Genomic DNA, 27,426 nt, shown 5'->3' on the forward strand with positions numbered 1-27,426 from the left:
CTTGAAGGTGCCTCAGCTCCCTCAGCCCCCACCTCAGGGTCCCTCAGAATAAAGAGGCCTCTGGCCCACGCCCTCCCTGCTGTCCTGAGAGGACAATCCTGTCACTTCTGCTCTGGGCTGTGCAGCAAGGCTGCCTCACACCTGGGGACTCCCCATCTCACAGGACTCTTCACACAGACGTCTCTGCCAGCAACTGAAGTGTCAGCTTAGACTCCTCTTCCTCATTGGCTGAAATCTCATCCAAAAGGCTCTGGTTTGGGCTTCTGCCAGCTGCTTCCTCTGACCGCCAGCACCTTTACTTTTTCTAGTTCTCTGCAGTGTTCACACCCTGCTACATTACTCAGGCTGTCACTGCTGGCCTGGCCTGTGACAAAGGCCACTCACACAAATCTCCTGATTCCAGGCACCTCACCTGAGTCACTCTGCCAGGCCCCTGAGAGACAGGGCGCTTAGGAGGAGGGCAGGGTGTGCCCGTGTGCGTAGATGATGAGATTAAAGAAACAGTCATGAATATGAGCCAGGGTTACAGTAGGGATACTCTGCCCTGGGAACGTCCCCTGTTTCCTGTAGAAGATGAAAGGCGTGGACTTCTTGCATGTGGAAACTCAGGGAGAAATCATCTTCTCTGGTCAGCGTCCCTCAGCACTTGTGCTTGGTCGGTAGGGTAACCCCTAAACATAATAATCTTCTTGTCACTGGAAGTGCCATCCAGAAATCAAAAACCGTTTATTTTAAAGGTTTTTGTGGTCTCCTTATTGCCGATAGAGAATTAGAAATACTGCTCCCAGAATATTATTTCCCTTTAATAAAAATTATGAAGCATTTTTCCTAAATTTTCTAGATCTTTATGAGGGTACTCACATGTGTCCCCACATGATGCCCAAGAAATTAGTTCTATGTATTTTCCATGATGACTCATATAAATAGGTCCTTTGTCTCTACAGAACATTATCTTTAAAATCACATTTTAAAGAATCTGAAGAAAGCATCAAATTCAATAGTAGCAGAGTGACCACAGATAAAATATTTCAGCCTAAAGGACTTAGTTTTGCCTCATCTGTAGGGAGAGCACAGCCTCACAGGACCACTGTCATGAATGCGGACATTATATATGAAAGTCCTCTCTACCATATGCCGTGAGCTACATACACATTAGTTCTAACGCAGTAGCTATAAGTTTGTCTATTACAACATCACTAACAAAGACAGTGAGGTCTTCTTGTTATTCCTCATCTCTGTTCACATGATGGAATGACCAGTTACACCGTCATATGGAGAGAAAAGCAGGGAGATGCATTTGATCCTGAGCCCACCCCTGTGCTCCTGGAATGCATCCCACTTGATTGTGATGTATTATTTCTTTAAAGTATTATTGTATTTGATTTGCTAGTACTTTGTTTAGGATTTTTGCATCTGTATTCATGGGAGATATTGACCTATATTTTTATTTTGTGTGTTCTCCTTGCCAGCTTTTGGTATGAGGGTTATGTTGGCCTCATAAAATGTGTTAACGAATATTTCTTCTTCTATTTTTTGGAAGATTATGAGAAGGATAAGTTCGAAATCTTCTTTAATGTTTGGCAGAAGGAACTAATGTAACTATCTGCTCTGGACTTTTATTTTGGGGGAGGTTTTTGATAGTTGTTTCTGTTTTCTTCCTGCTTATGGGTCTCTTTAGGTTTCTGACTTCTTTTGCCTCAGTCTAGGAAAATGGCATAGCTCTAGGAACTTATCCATTTCTTCTAGATTGTTACATTTGGTAGCATGTATCTTTCATAGTATCCTACTCTGATCCTATGTATATCTATGATGGCTGTGGTAATTTCTCCTTTTTCATTTCTTATTTTGTTTATATGAGTCATTTCTTTGTTCCTTAGTGAGTCTAGCTAGGGTTTTGTCAATTTTATTAATCTTGTAAAAAGTTCAGCTCTTTGTATATTATTGTTTTCTATACTTTTTCTGTTCTCTGTTTTATTTAGTTCTGTTTTAATTTTTACTATTTCTTTTTTTCTGCTGTGTGTTGGCCTTGCTTTTCTTTTTTTAGTTCTTTAGATGTGATGTGATGTGATGTTGTTTACTTGAGATCTCTCTAGCTTCTGGATATAACCTTGTAATGATATAAACTTTCCTTTTGCTGCATCTCAGAAATTTTGATATGTTGTGTTGGCATTTTTCTTGTTTAGTATGTATGTTTTGATGTTGGCTTTTATTTCTTCTTTGACCCAGTATTTTTTAGAAGTATGTTGTTTAATTTCTACATTTTTGTGGGGGTTTTTACTTCCATTTTGCAGTTGAATTTCAAAGCCTTATAGTCAGAAAATATGTTTGGTGTCATTTCAGTCTTCTTCTATTAGCTAAACTTATTAGCTAATTTTTCAATTCATGTGTTGAGTTCTCCAGCTCGGTTTTGTTTTTTTTAAAGTTCAATCTCCTTGGTGAATTACTCTTTTTGTTCATTTTTTAGCTCATTGAATTGCCTATTAATATTTTCTTGCATCCATCAAGTATTTTCAAAACTTCCATTTTGAATTTTCTTTCATTTAACTCCAAGGTTTCCATGTGATTGAGATTACGTTCTAGAGATTATCATTTTATTTCTAAACTATGTCTCTTTCTTGTGTCACCATGGTATTTGATTTCTTCTTTCTTGATGCCATTTGAGAGTGGTAAGAACTCCAACAAAAACAACTAAAAATGTGAAAAATACAGAAGTGTTTAATAATTACAATTTAAAAAGAGAAACACAAAGAACAAAACCAAAGACCAAGCAATCAAATACAAATGCAACACCTACACAAAAATATAAATATAAAAATTAAAGAAAATGAAATTCAAAAAAAACAACAATTTCAGCTTTCAGAGGTTTTGTTTGTTTATTTGTTTTCTTCCAGTGGGTGGTGCTATATTTCCAGATTTAGCTCTGTGAAATTCCTGGGTTGACCTCTGCTGAGATCTGGCTGTCACAATGATGGAGGTGGGACTGTGGTCACGTTGGTGGATGGGGCATGTTGTGAGGGCTTTACAGCTTTAGTAATAGCCATCTCAGGCCTCCTGGAACTTCTACCCACGTCTCCTCAGACCAGGGGACCAGATATGGTGTACCTCTGTTCTTCAGGGGGGAGACTGACTCTAGAGAGCTAGCTGTGGTGTCTGTCTCTGCCACTGTACATAGCCTGCAAGGTGTGGGATGAAGGATCTTGGAAGCTGGGCAGCCACACTTTGGTTTTCTCTGTCTCTGCATCAAGCCTGGGCTTCTGGCAGACAATTGGAACACTGTGACCCATTGTTTTACTAGAACTTTGATTTATTGTTTTTCCTTCTGCCCCTCAATCTCACTGTTTCTCTTGGCAGAAGAAAACCAAGTCACGCCAGGCTTCTCCCTTCTCCAGAGCCCTGGCAGAGAAAAACCCAGACAGTTTGTGCTTCCTGTGTCTCTGGAGCCCTGGATAAAAAACACATCACCCTGGGTTTTATTCCTTTCCAGATTCCCATCAGACAAAAACCAGACAGCCCTGACCTCTCTCTCTGGAACCAACCATGAGTGTATCTTATCCATTGCTCCCCTTCTCAACTGTTCCCACCTTTAATCCATTCAGTTTGCAGATCTCTCAGGCATGAATGCAAGCCTTGTTGGGGTTGTTTCACAGCATTATAGCTGCTTAATTTGTTGAAATTTCAAAGGGGAAAGTCAGGGCTATCTCTCACACTGCCATTACTCTGATATCATCTCCTGTAGAAATGTTTACCTGATGCCTATGTTCTCTTATTGACTAATATTATCCTATTAAATTTCTAAATAAAATTAAAGTTTCAAAAAAAATATCCAGACTTAGATATGACAGTGATGTTGGAATTATCAGACAGGAAGTTTAAACAACTATGATTAAATTCTTAAGGACTCTAATGGATAAACTAGAGAGTATGCAAGAATAAATTGGTAATCCAAAACAATGGAAATTTTAAAAAAGAACTGAAAAAAATGTTAAAGATCAAAACATTGTAACATAAATAAAGAATGCCTTTTATAAACTTTTTAAGTGAACAAGATAAGAATCAGTAAACTAGGCCCTAGCTAGTTGACTCAGCAATAGAGCATCAGCCTGATGTGTAGAAGTCCCTGGTTCAATACCTGGCCAGGGCACACAGAAGAGGCACCAATCTGCTTCTCCACCCTTCCCCCTCTCCTTTCTATCTCTCTCTTCCCTTCCCGCAGCCCAGGCTCCATTAGAGCAAAGTTGGCCTGGGCACTGAGGATGGCTCCATGACGTCTGCCTCAGGTGCTAGAATGGCTCCAGTTGCAATGGAGCAATGCCCTAGATGGGCAGAGCATCACCCTAAGGTGGGCATGATGGGTGGATCCCAGTTAGGTGCATGAGGAAGTCTGTCTATCTGCCACCCTGCTTCTCACTTCAAAAAAATACAAAAAAAGAAAAGAATAAGTAAATTCGAGAAAGGAACAATATAAAATACTCATCCTGTACAACAGAGGAAAAATATAATGGAAATGAATTAATAAGCATCAAGGACCTATGTGATCATAACAAAAATTTACTATTTGTGTCACTGGAATTCTGGAAAGAGGGATAAAAAGAGTAAAAGGCTATAAAAGAATGTAAAGAAATGATTATTAAAGATGCCCCCCAACTTATCAAAGACATATACAGAGAAATGCACTAAGCTAAGCAAACCTCAAACAGCTTAACCACAAAGAAATTCATGCCAACACTTATCATAGTCAACCTGCTGAAAACTCATCAAAGCAGCAAGACAGAAAGAAGAAAAAAGAGAGTAGGAAGTAAAGAAAAATATTTTACCTAACTGGGAAGAGCAATTTTAATACCAGTGAATTTCTGCTTAGAAACCATGAAAACCAGAATGCAACGGCACATTTTGGAAGTGATGAAAGAGAAGAACTCTCAACCCAAAAATATATGTCAAGTGAAAATATCCTTCAGAAATGAAGGAAAGCAAGACATTCACAGATGAAGGAAAACAAAGAGAATATGTCATTACTAAATCTATCACAAAAGAAGTCCTAAACAAGCTGACTTTGGGTGATGGGTACGCAACATAATTGAATGACAAGATAACCTGGACTTGTTATCTTTGAATATATGTATCCTGATTTATTGATGTCGCCCCATTAAAAAAATAAAATTATTAAAAAAAAAAAAAAAAAGAAGTCCTAAAGTTATCCAAACATATGTAAAATAATGAAAAAGGGATCTTGAAATGTTCAAAGAAAGAAAAAACAATGAAAAAGAGTTAAAAATGGGTAAGTAAAGTAGGGGTTTTTTTTCCCTTCTTGAGTTTTATAAACTAGGTTTAATGGTTCAAGCAAAAACTCTATTGACTCATGCAGTTCTCAATGTATGTAGAGAAAACATTTAAGACAGTTATACAGAAAATAGGTCATGTAAGGTAAAGGGATATAAAGAAAAGAGTTGTATGTCATTCAAACTGGAAAAGTATAAACATTAGTATAGACCAGGTATCAGAACAGCATAAGAAGTTTATTTATAATCTCCAGTATTCTGTTCTTTCAGGTGTAAAACCATGAAAGATGTGTGTGAGAGAGCACAACACAGCCCCTGTGCTCACGGGACTCAGCAGACCGCAGGTCTCCTCTGCCTGGAGAGAGCCAAACTGTGCTTTCAATGGGGGTGGAATAAATGCTGACAGACAGGTGGGTCAGATTCATTCCAAATATCGAGCCACTCTTAACACACACACCAAACTCATTTACATAAGCTATACAACCAGAACCCATTGTGGCAAGTTGCAAAAATAGCCACAAATACTTGTCAGTTCATTCTGTCAAATGTGATCTGTCTGTCAACCCATCTCTTGACCTGAGCTGGTCCCGTGACTTGCTTTAACTAATAGAAGACAGTGGAAGTGTTGTTGTGAGTTTTAAGTTTAAGCTCAAGACTCCCATCGGTTTTTCTTCTGCATTAGGGAGCCTTCCAGCACCTTTTGAATGAGCCTCAGTCAGCATAATGGGTAACAAACCCACTTGGAGAGAAACCCAGCAGTCCCTGCTCAACCAATTGAGACCGCAGACATGTGAGAGAGCCCACCTGAGAACACCTGAGCCCAGCCCAGAGCATGAACATTGTCCCCATGGGCCTAACACAATCAACTATCTTACAGAATCATGAGAAATTAATAAATTATTGTTTAAAGTGATTAAGTGTTGGAGCCTGACTGGTGACAGCACAGTGGATAAAGTGTTGACCTGGAATGCTAAGGCCACTGGTTCAAAACCTGGATTTGCCTGGTCAAGGTACATATGGGAGTAGATGCTTCCTGCTCTTCCCCCTTCTCTCTCTCTCTCTCTCTCTCTCTTTCTCTTTCTCTTTTCTAAAATGAATAAATAAAATATTTTTTAAAAATTTAAGTGTTAGAATAGATTGTTACATAAAAAAATTAAACTCTCATCAAAGAAATTGTATTCCCCAGAGACTCCTTAGACTTTCTGTGCCCCACATACATAGGCGGCCACAGGCAGAAGCTTGCACACCTGAGGGAAAATTTATGGGCTGGTGCTGGACAGGCATGATGTCACCAGTACCATTATCTTTATTAATATTTGTTATTATATAGCAGTCATCATTTGGGAATGCTTGTTATATGCCAGGCACTGCACTGTATTTAAACCTCGTAATTTTTACTTAGTTATAATTTCATGTCATCATATGAACTATCATGTAATTATTTCTACCCATTTTATAGGAAAGAACACTAAAGGTCTTGTGTATTGAGTGATTTGCTGAAGGTGATGCAACTGGTAAAATAAGAAGCAGGATTGAGTACTGATTATCTGATTACAAAGGGCATCTTCTTTTTACTTTCTACTCTCAACTCTCTTACTGGTGTGAAACATCTTTACTGCAAGATGATAGAGGTCTTGGCCTTTGGAGTAAAAGCTCACCAGTGCATCACAACCAGGGGTTGTATCAGAGTAAAGTAGTTGAAAGTCAGAACAAAAGAATTTGAAAAGATACAGGTTTCTAAAGACCGTTATACATGTTGATTAGAACTGACATGAGTAGAAACAATGGGGGATTATGTCAGAGTAAAGGCAATGTAGAGAAACCCCAGATATCTCACCTTAAAATTACAACAAGTTGAAGAGCTGTAACACAATGAAGAAACCCCAGCTGGGCTCACAGGCTTGCCTGAAAGATCAGTGCATTGAATGGACTAAACATGGGAAGAGTTGAGAAGGGGGTGGAAGATAACACACACTTGTGGTCACCTCTGGAGAGCAGAGAGGCCTGGACTGTCTGGGATTTCATCTACTGGGGTTATGGAGAGGAGGAAAGCTCAGACTGTTCAGGTTTTGTCTTCATGGGCTCCAAAAGGGGAAAAGCCTGGAGTGAGTTGGTCTTTTTCTGCCAAGAAGAGTCGTGAGATTGAGAGGCAGGGGGGAGATACTGAACCAAAGTGGCAGCAGAATGAGGGGTCATGGCCACTGTTCCCATGGTTTACCTGGGGGTCACACTCGGCCCAGAGGCAGAGAAAACCAAAGTGTGTCCCAGATCCTGCCTCCCCTGCCTCCTGGGGAACAAAGCATGGCAGTGATGAACCCCAGAGCTAACTCTCCAGAGCCATGCTCACTCCTGAAGAACAGAGGCACTTCGTGTCTGGTTCCCTGGTCTTTTAAGATATGGGAAGGAGCCTGACCTGTGGTGGTGCAGTGGATAAAGCATCAACCAGGAATGCTGAGGTCACCGGTTCAAAACCCTAAGCTTGCCTGTCAAGGCACATACAGGAGTTGATTCTTCCTGCTCCTCCTCCTCTTCTCTTTCTCTCTCTCTCTCTCTCTTACTCTCTCTCTAAAAATAAATAAATAAAATCTAAAAAAAAAAGATATGGGAAGGAGAGCCTCGAGGCCTGAGAACTCCATAGCTAAGACAGTGAAGCAGAAAAACCCTCACGAGGAGCCCCACACACCAAGGCAAATGCACTCTTTCCTACATTATTTTGAAATCAACATCTCAGCAAACATTAATTCAGGATCTCACAGAGCTAAAACTTGTGATACAATGCCACCTAGAGGAAGAAAACAATAATGTCTCAAAACAAAAATATTCCCTTTGTTTTTCTTCTTTTGAATTTCATTTCATTTAAATTTTCATATGCTATTCCTATTTTTTGTAGGTATCCTGTTTCCTTTTCTTTTTGTTTGGTTTTCCTCTTTGTTTTTAGGAGGGCGCTTTTATAATTGTCATGATTAAAATTTTTATTTTTTATTTTATATTTCATGGTTTTTTTTGAATATTTAGTTGGTTTTTTTCGAGTTCTTAACAATGCTACTTTTAAATGCCATCAAGGAAGAAGATATCAAATACCATGGTTACACAAGAAAGAGACATAGTTCAGAAAGAAAAGAAAACATTCTAGAAAGAAAGCTCAATCACATTGAAACCTAGGAATTAAAGTTTAGAGAATTCAAAATTAAACTTCTGAGAATACTCAATGAGATGCAAGAAAACAATAATAAGTAATTTAATAGCTCCAAAAGAAAAATAGGTGAGATAAGTAGGGGATACAACCAAACAAAACAATTGAGAGAAACGTATAAGAGAAGAATCAAACAAGACATAAAACTACTAGAAAACAGAACATAAAATGGCTCTAGGGAATCTTCAAATGTCAATTTTTACCCTAAATATAAATGGACTGAATTCATCAATAAAGAGGCATAAAGCAGCTGATTGGATCAAAAAATAAAACCCAACCATATGCTGCCTTAAAGAGACACATCTAAGTCCCAAGGACAAAAGTAGTCTCAAATTGAAAGGTTGGGAAATGATTATTCAAGCAAATAACACCCAAAGAAAAGCAAGATTAGAGATACTCATATCTGACAATGTTGACTGCAAGACAACAAAGATAACAAGAGACAAAGATGGACTTTCATAATAATAAAGGGCACACTGTATCAAGAAGACACTTCTTAATATTTATGCACTGAACTAGGGAGCACCAAAATAGATAAGACATCTACTAACTGATCTAAAAATAGAAACAGCCTAAACACAATCATATTTGTCCATTTGTGGCTTTAGATAAATCATCCATCAAAACAAAAAAATCAATAAAAAATATTGGCTTTAAATGACACACTAGACCAAATGGACATAATTGACATTTACAAGATATTTCATCCCAGAACATTAAATTACACAATCTTTTCCAATGCATATTAAATATTCCCCAGTATAGACCATATTTTGGGCCACAAAACTAACCTCAATAAATTTAGGAAGATTGAAATTATACCAAGCATATGTTCTGACCATAAGGCTAGGAAATTAAACTTCAACTGCAAAATGAAAGTAAAGAAACCCACAAAACTGTGCAAATTAAACAACATATTGCTAAAAACACTGACTGGGTTAAAGAAGAATTAAAAGCAAAGGTCAAAAGATATTTATAGGCAAACAAAAATAACACAAATATCAAAATTTGGGGGATGCAGAGAAAGCAATAAGAAGAAGAAATTTTATATCATTACAGGCTTGTATCAAAAAAATAAGAGAAATTCAAAATAAACAAGGTAACATTACATCTAAAAAAGCTAGAAAAAGAAGATAAAAATAACCCAAAATAAACAGAAAGAAGGAAATAATAAAAATTACAGCAGAACTACAGGAAATGGAGAACAAAAAACTATAGAAAAAAGTAATACAACAAAAATATGATACTTTGAAGAGATCAATAAAATTTTTAAAAACCCTGGCTAGACTCACTAAGGAAACAACAGAAAGGTATCATATAAACAAAATTCGAAATGAAAGAGGAGAAATTACCACAGACATCATTGATATACTAAGGATTATACTAGACTACTAAAAGCATTATAGGAAACTGGATTTAACAATCTAGAAGAGATAGATAAGTTTCTACAACTATACAATCTTTCTAGACTGAGTCACAAAGAAGTTGAAAACTTAAATAGACCTATAAGCAGAGAGGAAATAGAAATAACTATAAAAAATTTCCTTCAAAATAGGGTCCAGGACCAGATGGTTACACCAGTGAATTCTACCAAACATTCAAAGATTTGCTACCTACACTTCTCAAAAGTCTTCCAAAAAATAGAAGAAGAAATACTCCCTAACACATTTTATGAGGCCAACATCACCCTGATATCAACACTTGGCAAGGAGAAAACATACACAAAAATGAATGAATAAATAGAAAGATAGATAGATAGATAGATAAATATTACAGATCAAAATAGCTAATGAATAGCAATTCAAAATACCTCAACAAAATACTTATAAATTGAATACAACACATTTAAAAAATAATACATCACTATCTAATGAGATTCATTCCAGGAGCACCAGAGTGGTTCAACAAACATAAATCGATCAATGTAATGTAACACATCACAAAACAAAAAACAAAGATTATGTGATCCTATTAATAGATGCAGAAAAGGCATTTGATAGGATACAACATCCCTTTGTGTTAAAAACACTCAATAATTGGTATAGAAGGTATCCCAACATAATCAAGGCCATATATGACAAACCAACACCTAATGTCATACTAATTGGTGAAAAACTGAAGGCTTTTCCTCTAAAATTAGAGACAAGAGAAGGCTGCCCATTCTCTTCACTCTTTTTTAACATAGTTCTGGAAGTTTTAGACAATGCAATCAGGTAGGAAAATAAAATAAAAGTTATCCATATCAAGAATGAAAGTAAAGGTATCACTTTTTGCAAATGACATTATCTTTAATCTAGAAAGCCCCAAACACTCTACTGAAAAACTATTAGAAACAATAAAACAGTACAGTAAAGTTGCAAGAGACAAAATCAGTATACAAAGGTCTCTTGCTTTCCTATATGCCAATGATGAAACTTTATAAAATGATCTCAAAAATATAATTTCTTTTACAATTAAAGCAACAAAAAACAAAATACCTAGGAATAAACTTAACATGGGATGTGAAGGACCTTTATACTAAAAACTACAAAGCACAACTGGAGAAATAGAAAGAGATGCAATAAAATGGAAAAATATTCCACGTTCATAGATTGGAAGAATCAACATGTTAAAATGGCCATAGTACACAAAGTAATATACAAATTCAATGCAATCCCCATCAAAATCCCAATATCATTTAAAAAAAATAAAACAAAAAATCACTAGGTTTGTATAAAACCATAAAGAATACTCTGACTAGCCAAAGCAATCCTGAGGAAAAAGAATGAAGCTGGAAGAATCACACTACCTGACTTCAAATTATAATATAGAGCCCCAATAATCAAAACAGCAAGGTACTGGCAAAAACACAGACATACGGACCTATGAAACAGAATTGAGAGCCCAGAAATAAAACCACATATATGTGGATAAATCATCTTCAACAAAAGATCCAAAGACATACCATGAACAAAAGAAACTCTTCTCAATAAATGGTGCTGAAAAAATTGAAAATTCACATGCAAAAAAATGAAACTTGACTACAGTTTGTCCCTTTGCACAAAAATTAAGTCAAATTTGATCAAGGGCATAACCAAAAGATCTGAAACAATAAGTTACACAAAAGAAAGAATAGATACTAAACTCATGGAACTTGGCCTTAGAGATAAATTTATGAATTTGACTCCAAAGGCAAGGGAAGTAAAGGCAAAAATAAATGAATGAAACTATATCAAACTAAAAAGCTTTTGCACAGCAAAAGAAACTGACAACAAAACAAACAGTCAACTAAATGGGAGATGATATTTGCAAACAACTCCAATAATGGGTTGATATCCAAAATATATAAAGAACTCACAAAGCTCAGCAACAAACAAGCAAACAATCCAATTTAAAACAAGGGGACAGGACTTAAACAGACAGTTCTCCCAAGAAGATATATAAATGGCCAACAGATATATGAAAAGATGCCCATCTTCACTAGCTAGTAGAGAAATGCAAATCAAAACTACAATGAGATACCACCTCACACCTGTTAGACTAGCTATTATCAACAACAGGTAATAGAAGTGTTGGAGAAGCTGTGAGGAGAAAGGAACCTTCACTCACTGCTGGTGGAAATGTAAATTGGTACAGCCATTATGGAAGATAGTATGGTGGTTCTTCTAAAAAATTAAGAATGGAACTAGCATATAACCGAGCAATCCCTCTACTGAATATCTATCCAAAAACCTTGAAAATATTGGTGCATAAAGACTCATTAACTTCCATGTTCATTGCAGCATTATTGACAGTGGCCACAACATGGAAACAACCAAAGTGTCTTTCTACAGAAAACTGAATAAAAATGTTGTTGTACATATATACAATGGAAGACTACTCGGCCATAAGAAATGATGACATACTGCCATTTACAACAACATGGATGGAGCTTAAGGACATTCTGAGTGAAATAAGTAAATCATAGAAAACTAAGAACTATAAATATATAAATTTGCACATATGTGGAATATAAAACTGGGACTCATGGACATAGATAAAAGTGAAGTGCTTATCAGTAGGTGGGATTATGGGGGAGGAGTTGGGGGAAGAGAATAAAGAGGGACAAATATAAAGTGACGAAAAATATTTTGACATTGAGTGATGGGTTTACAACATAATCAACTGTTCTAAAGATATAGAAATGTTTACCTGAAACCTATGTACTCTAATTGATCAATGTCACCCTGTTAAATTTAATTTTCTAAAAAAATTTTTTAAGAAATCATTGTGTGAGCCAGCAGAGCTTTCTTTAGTATAATAAATGTCCCCAAATTTTCTTTAAATGTACCTAGGCAGCACCAAAACATGGATCATAAAGAGTACTAAAAGCAACAAAGGCTGGTCCAATGGTAGTGGGTTATCAGAACTTATTAACTTAGTGTCACTAAAAGCAACGAAGAAATTCAGCTGTGAGATCCTGCAGTGAGTGTAGAAGCACCACATCATCTTTCATTGCCCCAGCTACAAATGTGGGAGCTTTTGAGGGTGAGAGAAAAAAAGTACTTGATGGATTTATTATATACCGTATTTTTCACTTCATAAGGTGCACTTTTTCCCAAAAAAGTGAAGGGGAAAATGCCCGTGTGTCTGTCTTATAGAGCAAATAATATGGTATTTTATTAAATATTTTAACACACCATTTATTTCAAAATATTTTGTTTTCTATTTTTCTCCTTAAAACCCTAGGTGTATCTTATGGTCAGGTGCGTCTTATGGAGTGAAAAATATGGTAAGTTGAAAAGGCCAAACTACTTTTTTGGCTCCCACCAGCAGAGGTCCCCTTGATGTGGGTCAACTCAAGATTTAGAGGATCCCATATGCATTGTGGGAGAAAAAAGAGAGACAGCTTACCCAGATATGGGGCCAGGGAACAGGGAGGAGGCTGAGCTGTCAGGGAGGGGGATCAACTCTGGAGAATTCTTGGAGGTTGTAACCCAGAAAATCCTGAAGGACGCCATATTAGTGATGGCTGCATCTGTCCACATGGCTGCTCAGAAATCCTTGTCCTCTCGCCACCAGCAGATACAGAGACTAAGAGAAGATGGTGATTTGATCCCTTCCCCCCTTCATAGAAACCTCCCTCAGGTCCACGCTGAGTGGAGGCTGCAGCAGAACCAGGGGGTTTCCCACTCCCTGCCGGCCTCTCTGTACAAACTCTTCAGCTGGCAACTGAGGTGTCATCACAGGGGGTTTTTCTGATTGGCCAGAACCTGATCTGCAGGGTTTGCTGTGGGTGTTTTTAGAATTCTTTCTCAGCTCTGTCCTCATAATTGTTCTCCAACTCAGAACAGCCATTGCTGAGACCACCTTGAGGAGACGATGACCCTAAACAGAGCTCTGATTTGGGGGACCCTCGCCCTGACCACCATGATGAGTCCCTGTGGATGTGAAGACATTGTGGGTGAGTGCACCACTGAGTGGTGTGGGGACTGGCCTTGGGAAACAGAGAATTGGAGGGTGAAAAACATAGAGATTCGCATAGAACTAGTAGAGATTACTCAAAGCCATTCTCAACAGGAAGCAGATCCAAAAACCGTGGTCCTTCCCCGCTTAGAAAACCAGAGTCCCAGTCTGCTGTCTCTGCTAGCTGTGCTGTTGCACCTTCTCTGAGGACAGTGTTCTGTTTCTGGTGTTGGATCCAGTGAATTCAGCCTGCAGGGCTCTGTGCTGAGATTGTCTCAAAAACAGGAGTGTTTTCACGAGTGGGTGTTTTGTTACTAAAAATTCATGAACTAATGCTCCCAAATTTTTCTGAACAATTTTTGGAGTTGTTTTTACATATAATTATATTTCTTCTGTATTTTATCTTCGGGAAAATAGTTTCAAGAACTACGTAGACTACGTAGATATAAAGCAGGGTACTTTGCATTGTCCCAGATTTACATACATTCCCACACTGAGAACTGACAAGGGTGGGGAGTGGTAAGGAGCCCAGTGGACGCCCTTAGACAAGTCATGTTACCACGTCCTCACTTGATCTGTTACCTCTTCTGTGTCATCTCACAGGAACACCAAGTAAACCAAGTATGTAAATATGATTTCCAAGTAATGAAGACATATAATTGTCAAGGATATTCTTATTTTTAAATTATGACTATTACAGATACAGCTTTATAATTTTTCTTTAACAAAGCAAAGAATATTATTATTTTAAAATTGAGAACTTTGCGATGAAAACTTGGTGAATAAATTATTTACTTTCCACTGTCTGCCCAAACGTCCTGCCCTTCACCCGTCTGAGGAAGCTCTGGAGAGGACAGTGGCCAGCACAAAGTCATTTACTGTCCCCTGAGCCCCCTACCTTTGCTGTCACCTCCTTCCACCCTCTCTTCATACATTCCTTCATCTTCTGTTCTTTCCAGGACCCATCTGGCTCTTTTTCCTGTGGTGTTGTTGGCATGAAGATTGGGTTTGTAAAAACCAAGGTAGAAAAGCCAGGTAGTCCAAAGGGGAAGTGGGAAGGAGGTCACTCTAACCTTCAACTACTCTACTCGCATGGCGGCTCCCACCTAACATTGTCTGTAGTGAAGCTCTGCCTGCTTCTCCAGAGCACGTCCACATCTCCTGTTCTCAGGGTCACCCAGTGTGCCCTGGTCAGGTGGGACCTATCCATGAACCCCAGTGGACACAGGGCCAAGGGGCTGCCGTGCCTGTAAGAATCCATGAAAGTGTTTTTGTTTCTTTTAAAATTAGAAAAAAATTGGCCCTGGCCGGTTGGCTCAGCGGTAGAGCGTCGGCCTGGCGTGTGGAAGACCCGGGTTCGATTCCCGGCCAGGGCACACAGGAGAAGCGCCCATTTGCTTCTCCACCCCTCCGCCGCGCCTTCCTCTCTGTCTCTCTCTTCCCCTCCCGCAGCCAAGGCTCCATTGGAGCGGAGACGGCCCGGGCGCTGGGGATGGCTCCTTGGCCTCTGCCCCAGGCGCTAGAGTGGCTCTGGTCGCAACATGGCGACGCCCAGGATGGGCAGAGCATCGCCCCCTGGTGGGCAGAGCATCGCCCCTGGTTGGTGTGCCGGGTGGATCCCGGTCGGGCGCATGCGGGAGTCTGTCTGACTGTCTCTCCCTGTTTCCAGCTTCAGAAAATAGCAAAAAAAAAAAAAAAAAAAAAAAAATTAGAAAAAAATAAACATTTAGGGTAGAAGAAACTATTTTAATTTAGCCTGGATTATACTCTGCACAAAAAAAATAAGGGGCCCTGGCCGGTTGGCTCAGCGGTAGAGCGTCGGCCTAGCGTGCGGAGGACCCGGGTTCGATTCCCGGCCAGGGCACATAGGAGAAGCGCCCATTTGCTTCTCCACCCCTCTGCCGCGCTTTCCTCTCTGTCTCTCTCTTCCCCTCCCGCAGCCAAGGCTCCATTGGAGCAAAGATGGCCCGGGCGCTGGTGATGGCTCTGTGGCCTCTGCCTCAGGCGCTAGAGTGGCTCTGGTCGCAATATAGCGACCCCCAGGATGGGCAGAGCATCGCCCCCTGGTGGGCAGAGCGTCGCCCCTGGTGGGCGTGCCGGGTGAATCCCGGTCGGGCGCATGCGGGAGTCTGTCTGACTGTCTCTCCCTGTTTCCAGCTTCAGAAAAATGATAAAAAAATAAAAAATAAAAAAAATAAAAATAAGGGATATTGTATTGCTTCATATTCATTTTGAAATATCCTCTAATTTTTGTGAGAAGTCTATTTGTTTTTATATTAATATGATCATAAAATATGCATTCTTAATATTTTCATGAGGAAAAAGTTCCCCCCTTAGCAACAAGTGCTGAGGGCTCACAAGTCATAACGCAGCCCTGGTCTCTGCTGAGTCTCACCTTCCTAGGATTCCGCTACCTCTGTGTCAGCCAGTCTTCCCAAGTCTCTGTCATCCTGGAGAAGAGTAGGTGGCATGGAATACACATTCCTGAGCACACAGTGAGCTAAGTGCTGGGGGTTCAAAGATGGAAAGACACACTGTCTGCCCCCAGAGGATGCTCAGATTAGTGATGGGGACAGCATGGGGCAGGAGGGCAGGACCAGTACTGAGCAGGACAGGGACCAGTGAGGCTGAAACTGGGGAAGAGCATTAGGAGCAGCTGGTCCAGGACTGTGATGTTCTCAGGCACCGTGTGCAGCCCAGGACGAGCTCCAGGTGAGAGGATGAGCTCCTGTGTTCATGTCTGAAAATTGAGTCAGGCAGATGCATTACAGGACAAGGAGGCTTTGCTGGAGGTCCTTCAAAGTAACCAACCCCGGGGTGACACTGGGTAGGGAAGAGGAAGAGATGAATGTGTAGAGAAAGACATTGGATAAGGGGGAGGGGTTGGAGATCATGATGTGGACAAAAATATGTTTAGGGAGAGGACTTCATTAAGGAGTTGGTGACTAAGCAGAGCTTTCAAAAATGAACTGCAGGTGTCCAGGAAACCCTAAAAGATAATTTCAAGGAGAAAAACAGACTCTTGTAAAGACCAAGGAACATGAAATGATAATGTCATTTGGTTTGATTAGCAGATGAGGCATTGTGGAGGATGCTGGACTATACGGCTGTTGGTTATCCCTTCACAGAGCCCCACACACCTTACCGGCTCCTTTACTCACCTGAGTCTCCCCTGTCCAACAAGCTCTCAGGTGGCATGCAGGATCTGTGCTTTACTCATCGCTCCTCACAATGTCTGAGACTTTACTGATACTCAATAAAGACATGGTGGAAAGAGGATGTGGTAAAAGGCTCAGAGGTGTCCAGTCAGGCTCCTCTGGGTGGAGTCATACTGTGCTGGGTGTCCATGTACATCAGCATCTGCACCCAAGTACACTGATCATTTGAGGTAAAAAGCCAGAGCTTATCCTGAGTCCTCAGCAAATGTTTGTTGAATTAGAAAAAGAAGTTTAGTCATATCCTTCCAGAAAAAAAAGAGGAGTGAAAATTAATAAAAACCCCAAATCTAATCAACTTTTTATTGTTATAACAGAGACACCGGGTGCTCTCCTGAGGATCACTGCTGTTCCAAACACAGAGACCTTAGAAACACCGCTTAGTTTTATACACCTTACAGTGTTGTCACTGTATCATATTCTTCCTTATACCCTGAAGTAGTGAAAGGAGCCATTTTAAAAATAATCAGGTCTTCAAAGTCACCTCATTAAATTAAATTTCGAAATAAAAATAATAATAATGAGGCCCTGACCGGTTGGCTCAGCGGTAGAGCATCGGCCAGGCGTGTGGAAGGTCCAGGTTCAATTCCCATTCAGGGCACACAGGAGAAGCGCCCATCTGCTTCTCCACCCTTCACCCTCTCCTTTCTCTCTGTCTCTCTCTTCCCCTCCTGCAGCCAAGGCTCCATTGGAGCAAAGATGGCCTGAGCACTGAGGATGGCTCCATGGCCTCCGCCTCAGGCGCTAGAATGGCTCCAGTTGCAGTGGAGCAACAGCCCAGATAGGCAGAGCATCACCCCCTGGTGGGCCTGCCAGGTGGATCCCAGTCAGATGCATGTTGGAGTCTGGCTGCCTCCCCATTTCTAACTTTGGAAAATATATATATATATAAATGAATAAATAAATAAATAAATAAATATAATAATAATGAGATCTTATGCTTTTTTTTTTGGTTAAAAAAAAAGCCAAGGAAGGAATTCATGGTATACAAAGTGTTCTCTTCTGAGTCAGTCCTGAGGAGAGAGGACCCATAATGAGTGTGTTATGAGCTGATGAAGAAATTAGGTGAGAGAGAAAACTAATGAAACAGAGGGAGGTGAGCTGAATCTCTAGGAAAGAAAGATAATGCCATGATCATTCATTCATTCCTTATTTCATTCTGCTGTAATATTTATCACAAGGCGCTGAGCTAGACCAGCAGCAAGTAGCAGTGAACAAGCCTGTGAGACTCCATTCTGGGGAGCGGATGTTGGAGTGGATTTTAATGGGACAAACAAAGGGAGGAGCAGATGCTGGGAACTGTGTCTACAGACAGAGCCAGAGGTGGACACACGGCATCTGAAAGTCAGCTTCTCCTGTCACTTTGTTTAATAAGATCCTGTTCTCTCCCTCTGTTCTCCACCCTCACTCATCAGCTGACCACGTGGCTGCCTATGGCATAAATGTCTATCAATCCTACGGTCCCTCTGGCCAGTTCACCCATGAATTTGATGGAGACGAGGAGTTCTACGTGGACCTGCAGAAGAGGGAGACTGTCTGGCAGCTGCCTATGTTTAGTGAATTTACAAGTTTTGACCCGCAGCGTGCACTGGCAAACATGGGTGTAGCAAAACACAACTTGGATGTCCTGATTAAACGCTCCAACTCTACCGCTGCTACCAACAGTACGTGTTCACCATTCCGGCTGTTTATTGAACCTGCCCCTTCATACAGGCCTCACTCCCCTCTTCCCTCAGACAGATCCCCTCACTACTCTGTAAGTCTCTCTGCTTTCCAAGGACTCCCTAGATCTTCTCGTGGTAATTGCTGAACCTTCTTCCTCTCCCTTCTTACAAATCCCGTATTTCTGTGTAATACAAAGGTTCTTGTTCCCTTATTGCAACCCTCGAATCTTTCAAGGTCCCACAGACCCCCTACCTTAACCATCAGGCCCTCAGGGAGAAGGGCACGGGTGACGTGAGGGCTGTGTACCTCGGCTCACAGGAGAAGGGAAACAGGAGCTCCTCACTGTCCGATGGGGATGTTGGTGGGAGGGCTCCTCCCAGATGGAATGTGGGACACAAATCTAATCCAGTGCTGTGTCCTCACCACAGAGGTTCCTGAGGTCACTGTGTTCCCCAAGTCTCCCGTGACACTGGGTCAGCCCAACACCCTCCTCTGTGCTGTGGACAACATATTCCCCCCTGTGGTCAACATCACATGGCTGAGCAATGGGCAGTCAGTCACGAAGGGTGTTTCTGAAACCAGCTTCCTCAGCAAAAATGATGATTCCTTCCTCAAGATCAGCTACCTGACCTTCCTGCCTTCTGAGGACGAGGTGTATGACTGCAGGGTGGAGCACTGGGGCCTGGACGGGCCGCTCCTCCGGCACTGGGGTGAGTGTGAGTGCCACGCCCCCTGCTGCCTCCTGTTCTGTGTCACGTCACACATCCTGCCGATGACCCCTAACTCTCCTGGCCCTAAAACTAACACGTCAAGGGTTCTATGACAGACTGCACACGCCCCCTAACCCCGGGCCCCACGGCTTTGCAGAACGGCCCCTCCCACTGTACCCCCTGTCCGTGCACAGGAGCGCTCTGTGTTCCGACCTCCACACCCTCCCGATCACAGAGCCTGATGTTCCGGCCCCTATGTCAGAGCTGACGGAGACGGTGGTCTGCGCCCTGGGGCTGGCCGTGGGCCTCGTGGGCATCGTGGTGGGCACCGTCTTCATTATCCAGGGCCTGCGCTCCGGCGGTGCCTCCAGACAGCAAGGGCCCTTGTGAAGGGAAGGTAAGAGATTTATAAAAGCAGGAGGAGGGAGAGAGAGGAAGCTGTGGACACAGATGTGGTAGAAACTTTACACAGAGTTGGGAGATAGCATAATGGTAGCACAAGAACCACTAGGATCCATCGATCTCACGTCTGTCTTGTTGCAGGTGAATGGCCGATGTACAAGAGCAGAAGAGTGGACGTGCTAGATGACCAGCACTATCCTCTGGCCACGGTCATCACACCCCTTCCTTCCTCCTACACCTCTCCTCGCACATCTTCTCTGTCACTAAAGATGCTGTATACACTCAGATCTCACCTCCCTCTCGGAATTCTCCCCTAAACTCCTGAATTATTTTCTCAGTGGTTACCTATTGTGGGATTCCTGGGGTGTCCCACTCAGCTCCCTAATCCCTCAGTGACCCTGAGCTAATCTCTCCATGGAGGAATAAACCCCCTTTATGAGGTCTTTACTGAATTCCTTCCTGTCTTTTATCTCAGGACTGACGAGGACCATGGTCCTTAATGTTTCAGGCCCATTGAGTCACATTTCCCAGATCATGATTCATGCCCAGGTACACAAACAAAACAGTTACAGTCTTGATAAGATTTTAATACCTTAGCTGAGGTTAATATTTCTCTCTTCCTGTGTTCCCACCTTTGGCCACTGCCACCCCCTCCCCCCAAAGTCAGGCATCAATGAAGGTAATATTGATATATACCTTCTGTCCTTGATGTAGATTTGTTATAGGAGAAATACAAAAACCAAGGAATAAATCTGTATTCATTTTAATATAGCTGTTAAAGTTATGATAGAGAAATAAGTTGCTAGAAAGACATTTTGCATCTCAAAGATACCAGCAGTCAGTATTGTTCCCCAATTTTAAATTTGTGAAGTGTAGTAATGACAGTAACAGCTTTCTTCTCCCCTTCTCCCCCTTAAAGAGATAAAAAGACTCTCGGCTGGAGAAGAAATGAAAATTAATTAAGAGGGCATTAGAATAAGACAGTAATCTGGGTATCTGAGAAGGACCAAATGCTTTGTTCTTACTGAGGGTTAGCAACAAAGGGAAAAGTGTGGGAGTGGAAACCACAGACCTATTTCAGGTCCATAGAATACAGGTGTAGCTGCCTCTCCTCCTAGATGAAGTCCTGCTAGAGAACCACAGAGATTTTCCTGTCACCATGGCAGGTCAGGGACAGTGGAGTGAATGTGACTGCAGGGTGTGTCCAGGCAGATGAGTCCAGGTCAGGCTCAGTGAACCCCTGTGTCCCTGGGTGCCTTGTCGAGCAGAACAGCCCACCTTCCCTAGCCCCCTGCCCTCTCTATTCCTGGCTGAGGAAAGGGTAACCCTGTAAGAGAGAAATTACAGGGGGACAGCAGGGTTCAGACAATGTAGCAGCAGCTGTGGGTGCTGGGTCCTCCTCTCGGTTCACCGTCTCCCAGTGGGAACCTTCCAGAACACATGGGTCAACAGAGGGGAATCTCTGGCTCTCCTGAGTGTGTCCAACACTTTACTCTTGAGAATGTATGTGACCTGAACTGGAATCCTTGTGCCCTTTGAGAATGTTTCTGGCACATTGCTGCAGTCTTTCCACTTTACAATCACTGAGTTCCTTCACAGCATCTAGAGTGACATCATGGAAGAGCAGCAAAATGTACGAGACTGTCCCTGTCCGTGCCATCTGCCTCAGTGGGCTTAAAATGTAACTGGGGGAAGGGAGAGAAAAACAGGTGCTAACAATTGATAGTTTGGTACAAAGAAACCTAAATTCAAATCCAGGACTCAGCACTTCATAGCTACTATTTTAAACTTTATAACACTGGATAAAACATCTAATATTTCTGTGCCTTATTTTTCTCATCCATACATGGGAGTAACAATAGTTTCCTTGCAGAAGTATTGACAGAACTTGAGTGATTTGATATGTAGGCAGTGCCTTACACATAGAATACAAATACATAAGTAAACATTGCTAGTTATATCTATAATTAGTAAATTTATTTTTTATAATTTTTAATGTTTTAATTATAATTGGCATAAAATATTATATTACTTTAGGTGTACAACACAGTGATTAGACATTTACATAACATACAAAGTGATCACCCTTATAAATCTAATACAAATCTGACAGTATACATTGTTATTATAATAGATTGATATTTCCTATGCTGTACTTCACATCCCCATGACGGTTCATAAAATTGAGAATTTTTACTTCTTAATCCCTTCTTCTTTCTCAACCATCCCCTCAACCCTCCTTCCATCTGGTAAACATCAAAATGTTCTCTGTACCTGCGAGTTTGTGTCTACTTTGTTCATTTACTTTGTTTTTCAGAATCCACATACAAGTGAAATCTTATATTTGTCTTCTCTGACTTACTTCATATAACATAATACCCTCAGGTTCACCCATGTTGCCACAAATTACAAGTTTCTATCTTTTTATGGTTGAATAATATTGTATATATGTACCACATCTTTATCAAATTTATTTTCCAATGGATCATGTTATATGGGAATCACTTTTGTTTTTCTGATCCCTTTAATAATTGAGGAGTTTCTAACATGGACCTGTGGATGAATTTTTTTTCATATGTTAACTGGAGAATATTTTCCTCACTAGGAGGAGAAAGACTAAATTGAATTAGGCTGAGCCAATAGAGAGGGTAGAGCAGTCAGTGACTTATCATTAGTGAAGGGGTGGCTAAGAGTTCTGATGTAGCAAGAAGTTGTAATATTTGACCGTGGGTTTTTACCCTAATGAAAAATATGTTCTCTCCTTAGAACCCATCAATTTTTAGTTAATTATGCAACATACCTTTATGTTTCTTTACTTGGAGAGGAGGTAGAAAAGATTCAAGGAGAAAGAGCTACCTATGAGGTAGAAGTAAAAGCATAATTAAAAATGTAGACTAGGAATTAGTACTTGCAGGGAACCTGACCCAGAGACACCGTGATCATGTGAGAAACAGAGCACAGAGGATTTGTAGGGCAATGTAAATTCGTGTCATTATACATCTGTTCAAACGCATAGATGTACAGCATGAAGAGTGAGCCCTGATGTAAACTGTGGACTTTGAGTGAGAATGACATGTCAATGTAGGGTGACCAGTGTAGCAAACGTTCCGCTCTGGGCGGGGATGTTGGTAATGGGGAGCTGTGCATGGTGAGGACAGAGGATATACAGGAAATCTGCGTGCCCCCCACTCAATCTCATTATAAGCCTAAAACTGCTCTAAAATAAAGTGTATTAAAAAGAAAAGGTCACCAAGGATGATCCCAAATGTATAGAATAAAAACTTAAGTATAAAAAATGTACGTCATCTGAAAATACACAAAGGTGTTAAGAAGTGTTGATAATGGAGTTTTGAGTAAATTTCAAAGTTCATTAGGTAAGAACCCAGCATTTTAGAGGTGGTACGTGTGTTATGGTAAAATAAGAATTATATTGAATGACATTATGACCAGTGTCCCAGAAGTACACAAACGCTGCCCTACTCAGACTCCTTCCCCATGAAGCACTGAGGAAGCAAACTTAATGGTAGTTGTGTTTATTAAACAAATCCATTTATAAAGTTCTTATATAATTTTAAAATAACATAATTAAAATTATTAAAAATAAGAGCACACTGCTTGTCAGCTAAACATTAAGTAGGATCACCACCTGACATTACTGTAAACAAAGTAGAAATCAGTTCTTAAAATGTTAAATTATGAGATTCTTGAATAATTGAGTTACTGGAATTATTTTTCATTGTGTACATAAAGTATGACTTTCTTAATATTTAATATTATACTGTTTATAATCTATATAATTGAAAAAATACATAATATATATCAGGTCTGTACTTACCACACACAAATTAGGGATTTTGAAGGATTAAATATTTTATTACAAATTAGCGCTTTATACAAAACCTGATACATAGTAAGCAGTCAATGGGTATTAGCAATTGGTGTTGTATTTTCTGGAGCCCAAGTCACAAATCCCATGATAAATGACATTGCTGGGATGCAGCCAACAAGATCCAGAACACGGGAAGTTCTAATAGACAAACAACTCCATTTCCTCAGCAAATAATTTGTATGAAAAAATAGAGAACAGAAAAACTATGCATTACAAAAGAAAGAAAGAAACATATTAACCAAAGGCTAGGTATTGTTTTAATTTATATTAAAACAGCAACTACTAAAAAATTATTATTTTTGTAACTATGTGTCATGATAGATAGACTTACTGTGGTGATCATTTCATGATATATACAAATATTGAATCATTATATTGTATACCTGGAACTAATATATGTCCATTGTACCTCAATCAAAAAGGGAATAAATTAATTAAAAATCTAAAAGAAATAAATAGAAAAGTGGCAACACTGGTCTAGAAGCAGCACAATTAATTTATTGTTTTTTCAATAGTGATGACGGATGAGTACAGTCTAGACACCCTTTCATCCGGTGCTGTGTGTGGGCAGCCAGCCAATGTAAAGGAGAAATGTGTTGTTATGAGAAAGACTGAAATCTTACTTGCCCTCCTGGGAAATAAACCAGAACCTCAGAGTCTTCGGGATACTGCTGTCAGCAGGAGCCAAGTCACCACGTCATGCCCGCTCTCCTCTAGGGTACACATGTGCCATAGAAACTGATTTAATAAGATTCCCTTTGTTCTACAATAGAAATGAGAACAGCAGGCCACTTGGTGAATAAATCAGATTAACAGAATGTCAGGCATGGACTCCAGCTGAATCATGAAGTCATGTTCACTTGACTGGATCCACTATTTTCAGAGGACCTGACCTTTAGTTCTGAGAGTTGTAGGACACACTTCCATTTCTCTGCACACATACATTTCATAGCATAAAATTGGTGACAAGAAAAAGAAGAAAGAATAAAAAATGAATAAAATATGCAAGGATGTTTGTCTTTATTTAAATAGTTTAATCCTGACCAGGTGGTGGCACAGTGGGTAGAGAGAATTGACCTGGAATGTGAGGACCCAAGTTCGAAATCCTAAGGTCAGCAGCTTGAGCACAGGGTCACTGGCTTGAGCATGAAATCGTAGACATGACTACATGGTCACTGGCTTGAAGCCCAAGGTCACTGGCTTGAGCAAGGGGTCACTGGCTCAGCTGGAGCACCTCCCCACCCCCATCAAGATATGTATGAGAAGCAATCAATAAACAAATAAAAAAGTGTTGCAACTACAAGTTGATGTTTCTCATCTCTCTCTCTTCCTATCCGTCTGTCTGTCTCTCTCTCTGTCTCTCTCCCTCTCTCTCACAAAAAAAAATAAATACATAAATATATAAATAGTTTAAAGAAGTGTGCCTTATTGTCCTAGCCTTGAAGTCATAAGAAATTTATTTCAGAAATTAATCTTCCTTTGTGTTTGACACTTTTTCCAAGATTTATTAAGATATAATTAAAAATTAAAATTGCATATATTTAGCATGGTATTCTTAAGATCCATTCATATTGCTGCAAATGGCAATATTTCATTATATTTTATGGTTAAGTAAAATTCCATTAAATATGTGCCCCCCCTCTTCTGTATCAAATCATCCATTGAAGGACACTGGGTTTTCCCATGTCTTGGCCCCGTGAATAATGCTGCAATGAGGTGAACAACATGAGACTTTACTTACAAAACCATTTTCTCACCATAATATTAAATAAAGAATTTATAATAAGAAGGGAAGGCAATTGCTGAATCAATGTCAAGTACGGAAAATAGGTTTGACTTGCTCACAAAAATATTTCCCAGCATACAGAAAAATAGAGAGAATAGTATAATGAACCCCCGTGTATTCATCACCCAGCCTCACCAAAACAGAGAAGATAATACACTTTTTAGTATACACTTTATAGTCCCTTAAACCAGAAAAATAATTGTGAGGAAATGCTTCATGACTGGACAAAAGGAAAATGCAAAGGAATGCCTTTCGGTATTCACATGGTTTGGTGAATACCGAACCACAGCAGTGACTGTTATTTCTGTCTGATCTATACAAAGGGTATCAGCAAGAAAAAACATCATATGATTGCATATCCTAATATTCTTTCAGCAATACAACCTATCCCACACTCTGAGATACTCCCGGTTCCAGTTTTCGATGGTTTTATTTTTTTCTAAGTATGAAAAAAGTGAACATAGTGATCAAGTGTATTTTGATAAGATGCATGAGGAAATGGTTGTAGAATCTGAAGGGTCTTCTTCTGATACTAAGCAGTCATTAACCCCTCAGCAGTTTAGCCAACCCAAATTGAATGACTTAGTAGGAGATTTGGGTCTATCAAAGAAAGCAGCTAAGTTATTAGCCTCCAGGCTTCAAGAAAAGAATGTACTTCACCGGTCAGCTAAAGTATCCCATTTCAGGAAGCGTGAACAAATTTTTGTTGACTTTTTTCCCGAAGACAAACACTTTGTTTACTGTCATGATATCAGTAGTCTTCTCAGCCAGCTAGGTGTTACCACTTACAGTCCAACAGAATGGTGGCTATTTCTTGACAGCTCTACACGGAGTCTAAAATGTGTTCTCCTACACAACAGTAATGTTTATGTGGCGGTTCCAATTGGTTATTCAACATATCTGTGAGAAGATTATAATGACATAAAAATTGTCCTCGACTTACTGAAGTATGAGGAGCATAACTGGATCATTTGTGTGGATCTTAAAATAGTCAACAAGTAACAGTCCAGGACCAGATGGCTTCACTTATGTTTAAAACTACTCAATAAAATAGGTATAGAAAGAAAGTACCTCAACATAATAAAGGCCATATATGACAAACCCTTGCTAATAACATATTGATACTTAATGATGAAAAACTGAACACATTTCTTCCAAAATCAGGAACAAGACAAAGATGTCCCTCTCACTACTTCTATTCAACATAGTTCTGGAAGTCCTAGCCAGAACTATCAGGCAAGGGAAAGAAATAAAAGGCACTCAAATTGGAAATAGAGAAGTAAAAGTATCACTTTTTGCAGATGACATAATTCTAAACCCTAAATACTCAACCAGAAAAACCTGTTAGAAACAATAAAGAAATACAGTAAAGTTACAGCATATAAAATCAATGTCTAAAAATCTACTGCATTCCTGTATACTAACAATGATATTTCAGAAAAAGTAATAAAAAAACAATTCCTTCTACACTTTCAGCCAAAAGAATAAAATATCTAGGAATAAACAATAAAGAATGTGAAGGACTTATATACTGAAAGTACAAAGCATGGAAAGAAACTGAAAAAGACTCAATAAATTGGAAAAATATTCCATGTTCATGGATTGGAAGAATCAACATATTAAAATGGCCATATTACCCAAAGCAATATACAGATTTACTGCAATCCCCATCAAAATTCCAATGTCATTCCTTAAAGAAATAGAACAAAAAAACATCATATTTGTATAAAACCATAAAAGACCCTAATAGCCAAAGCAATCCTGTGTGAAAAGAATGAAGCCAGAAGTGTTACACTGTCTGACCTCAAATTATACTGCAGAGCTACATTAATCAAAACAGCATGGTACTGGCAGAAAAATAGACAT

The 27,426-nt window shown here is 39.9% G+C and overlaps 2 protein-coding genes across 2 annotated transcripts in view; one reads left to right on the forward strand and one right to left on the reverse strand.

The window, feature by feature from the left end:
• The window catches only part of LOC136387807 (HLA class II histocompatibility antigen, DQ beta 1 chain-like), an 88,360-nt gene that overhangs the window by 10,810 nt on the left and 50,124 nt on the right, over positions 1 to 27,426 (reverse strand). The window lies entirely within an intron of this gene.
• On the forward strand, positions 13,753 to 21,167 carry LOC136387810 (SLA class II histocompatibility antigen, DQ haplotype D alpha chain-like). The gene is made up of 5 exons (XM_066359856.1): positions 13,753 to 13,891; positions 18,524 to 18,772; positions 19,202 to 19,483; positions 19,719 to 19,880; positions 20,027 to 21,167. The coding sequence occupies exons 1-4, from the start codon at positions 13,810 to 13,812 to the stop codon at positions 19,871 to 19,873; spliced, it is 768 nt and encodes a 255-aa protein (XP_066215953.1). The 5' UTR covers positions 13,753 to 13,809; the 3' UTR covers positions 19,874 to 19,880; positions 20,027 to 21,167.

The sequence above is a fragment of the Saccopteryx leptura genome, chromosome 1 (assembly GCF_036850995.1).
Source record: "Saccopteryx leptura isolate mSacLep1 chromosome 1, mSacLep1_pri_phased_curated, whole genome shotgun sequence".
In the NCBI taxonomy this organism is placed as follows: domain Eukaryota; kingdom Metazoa; phylum Chordata; class Mammalia; order Chiroptera; family Emballonuridae; genus Saccopteryx; species Saccopteryx leptura.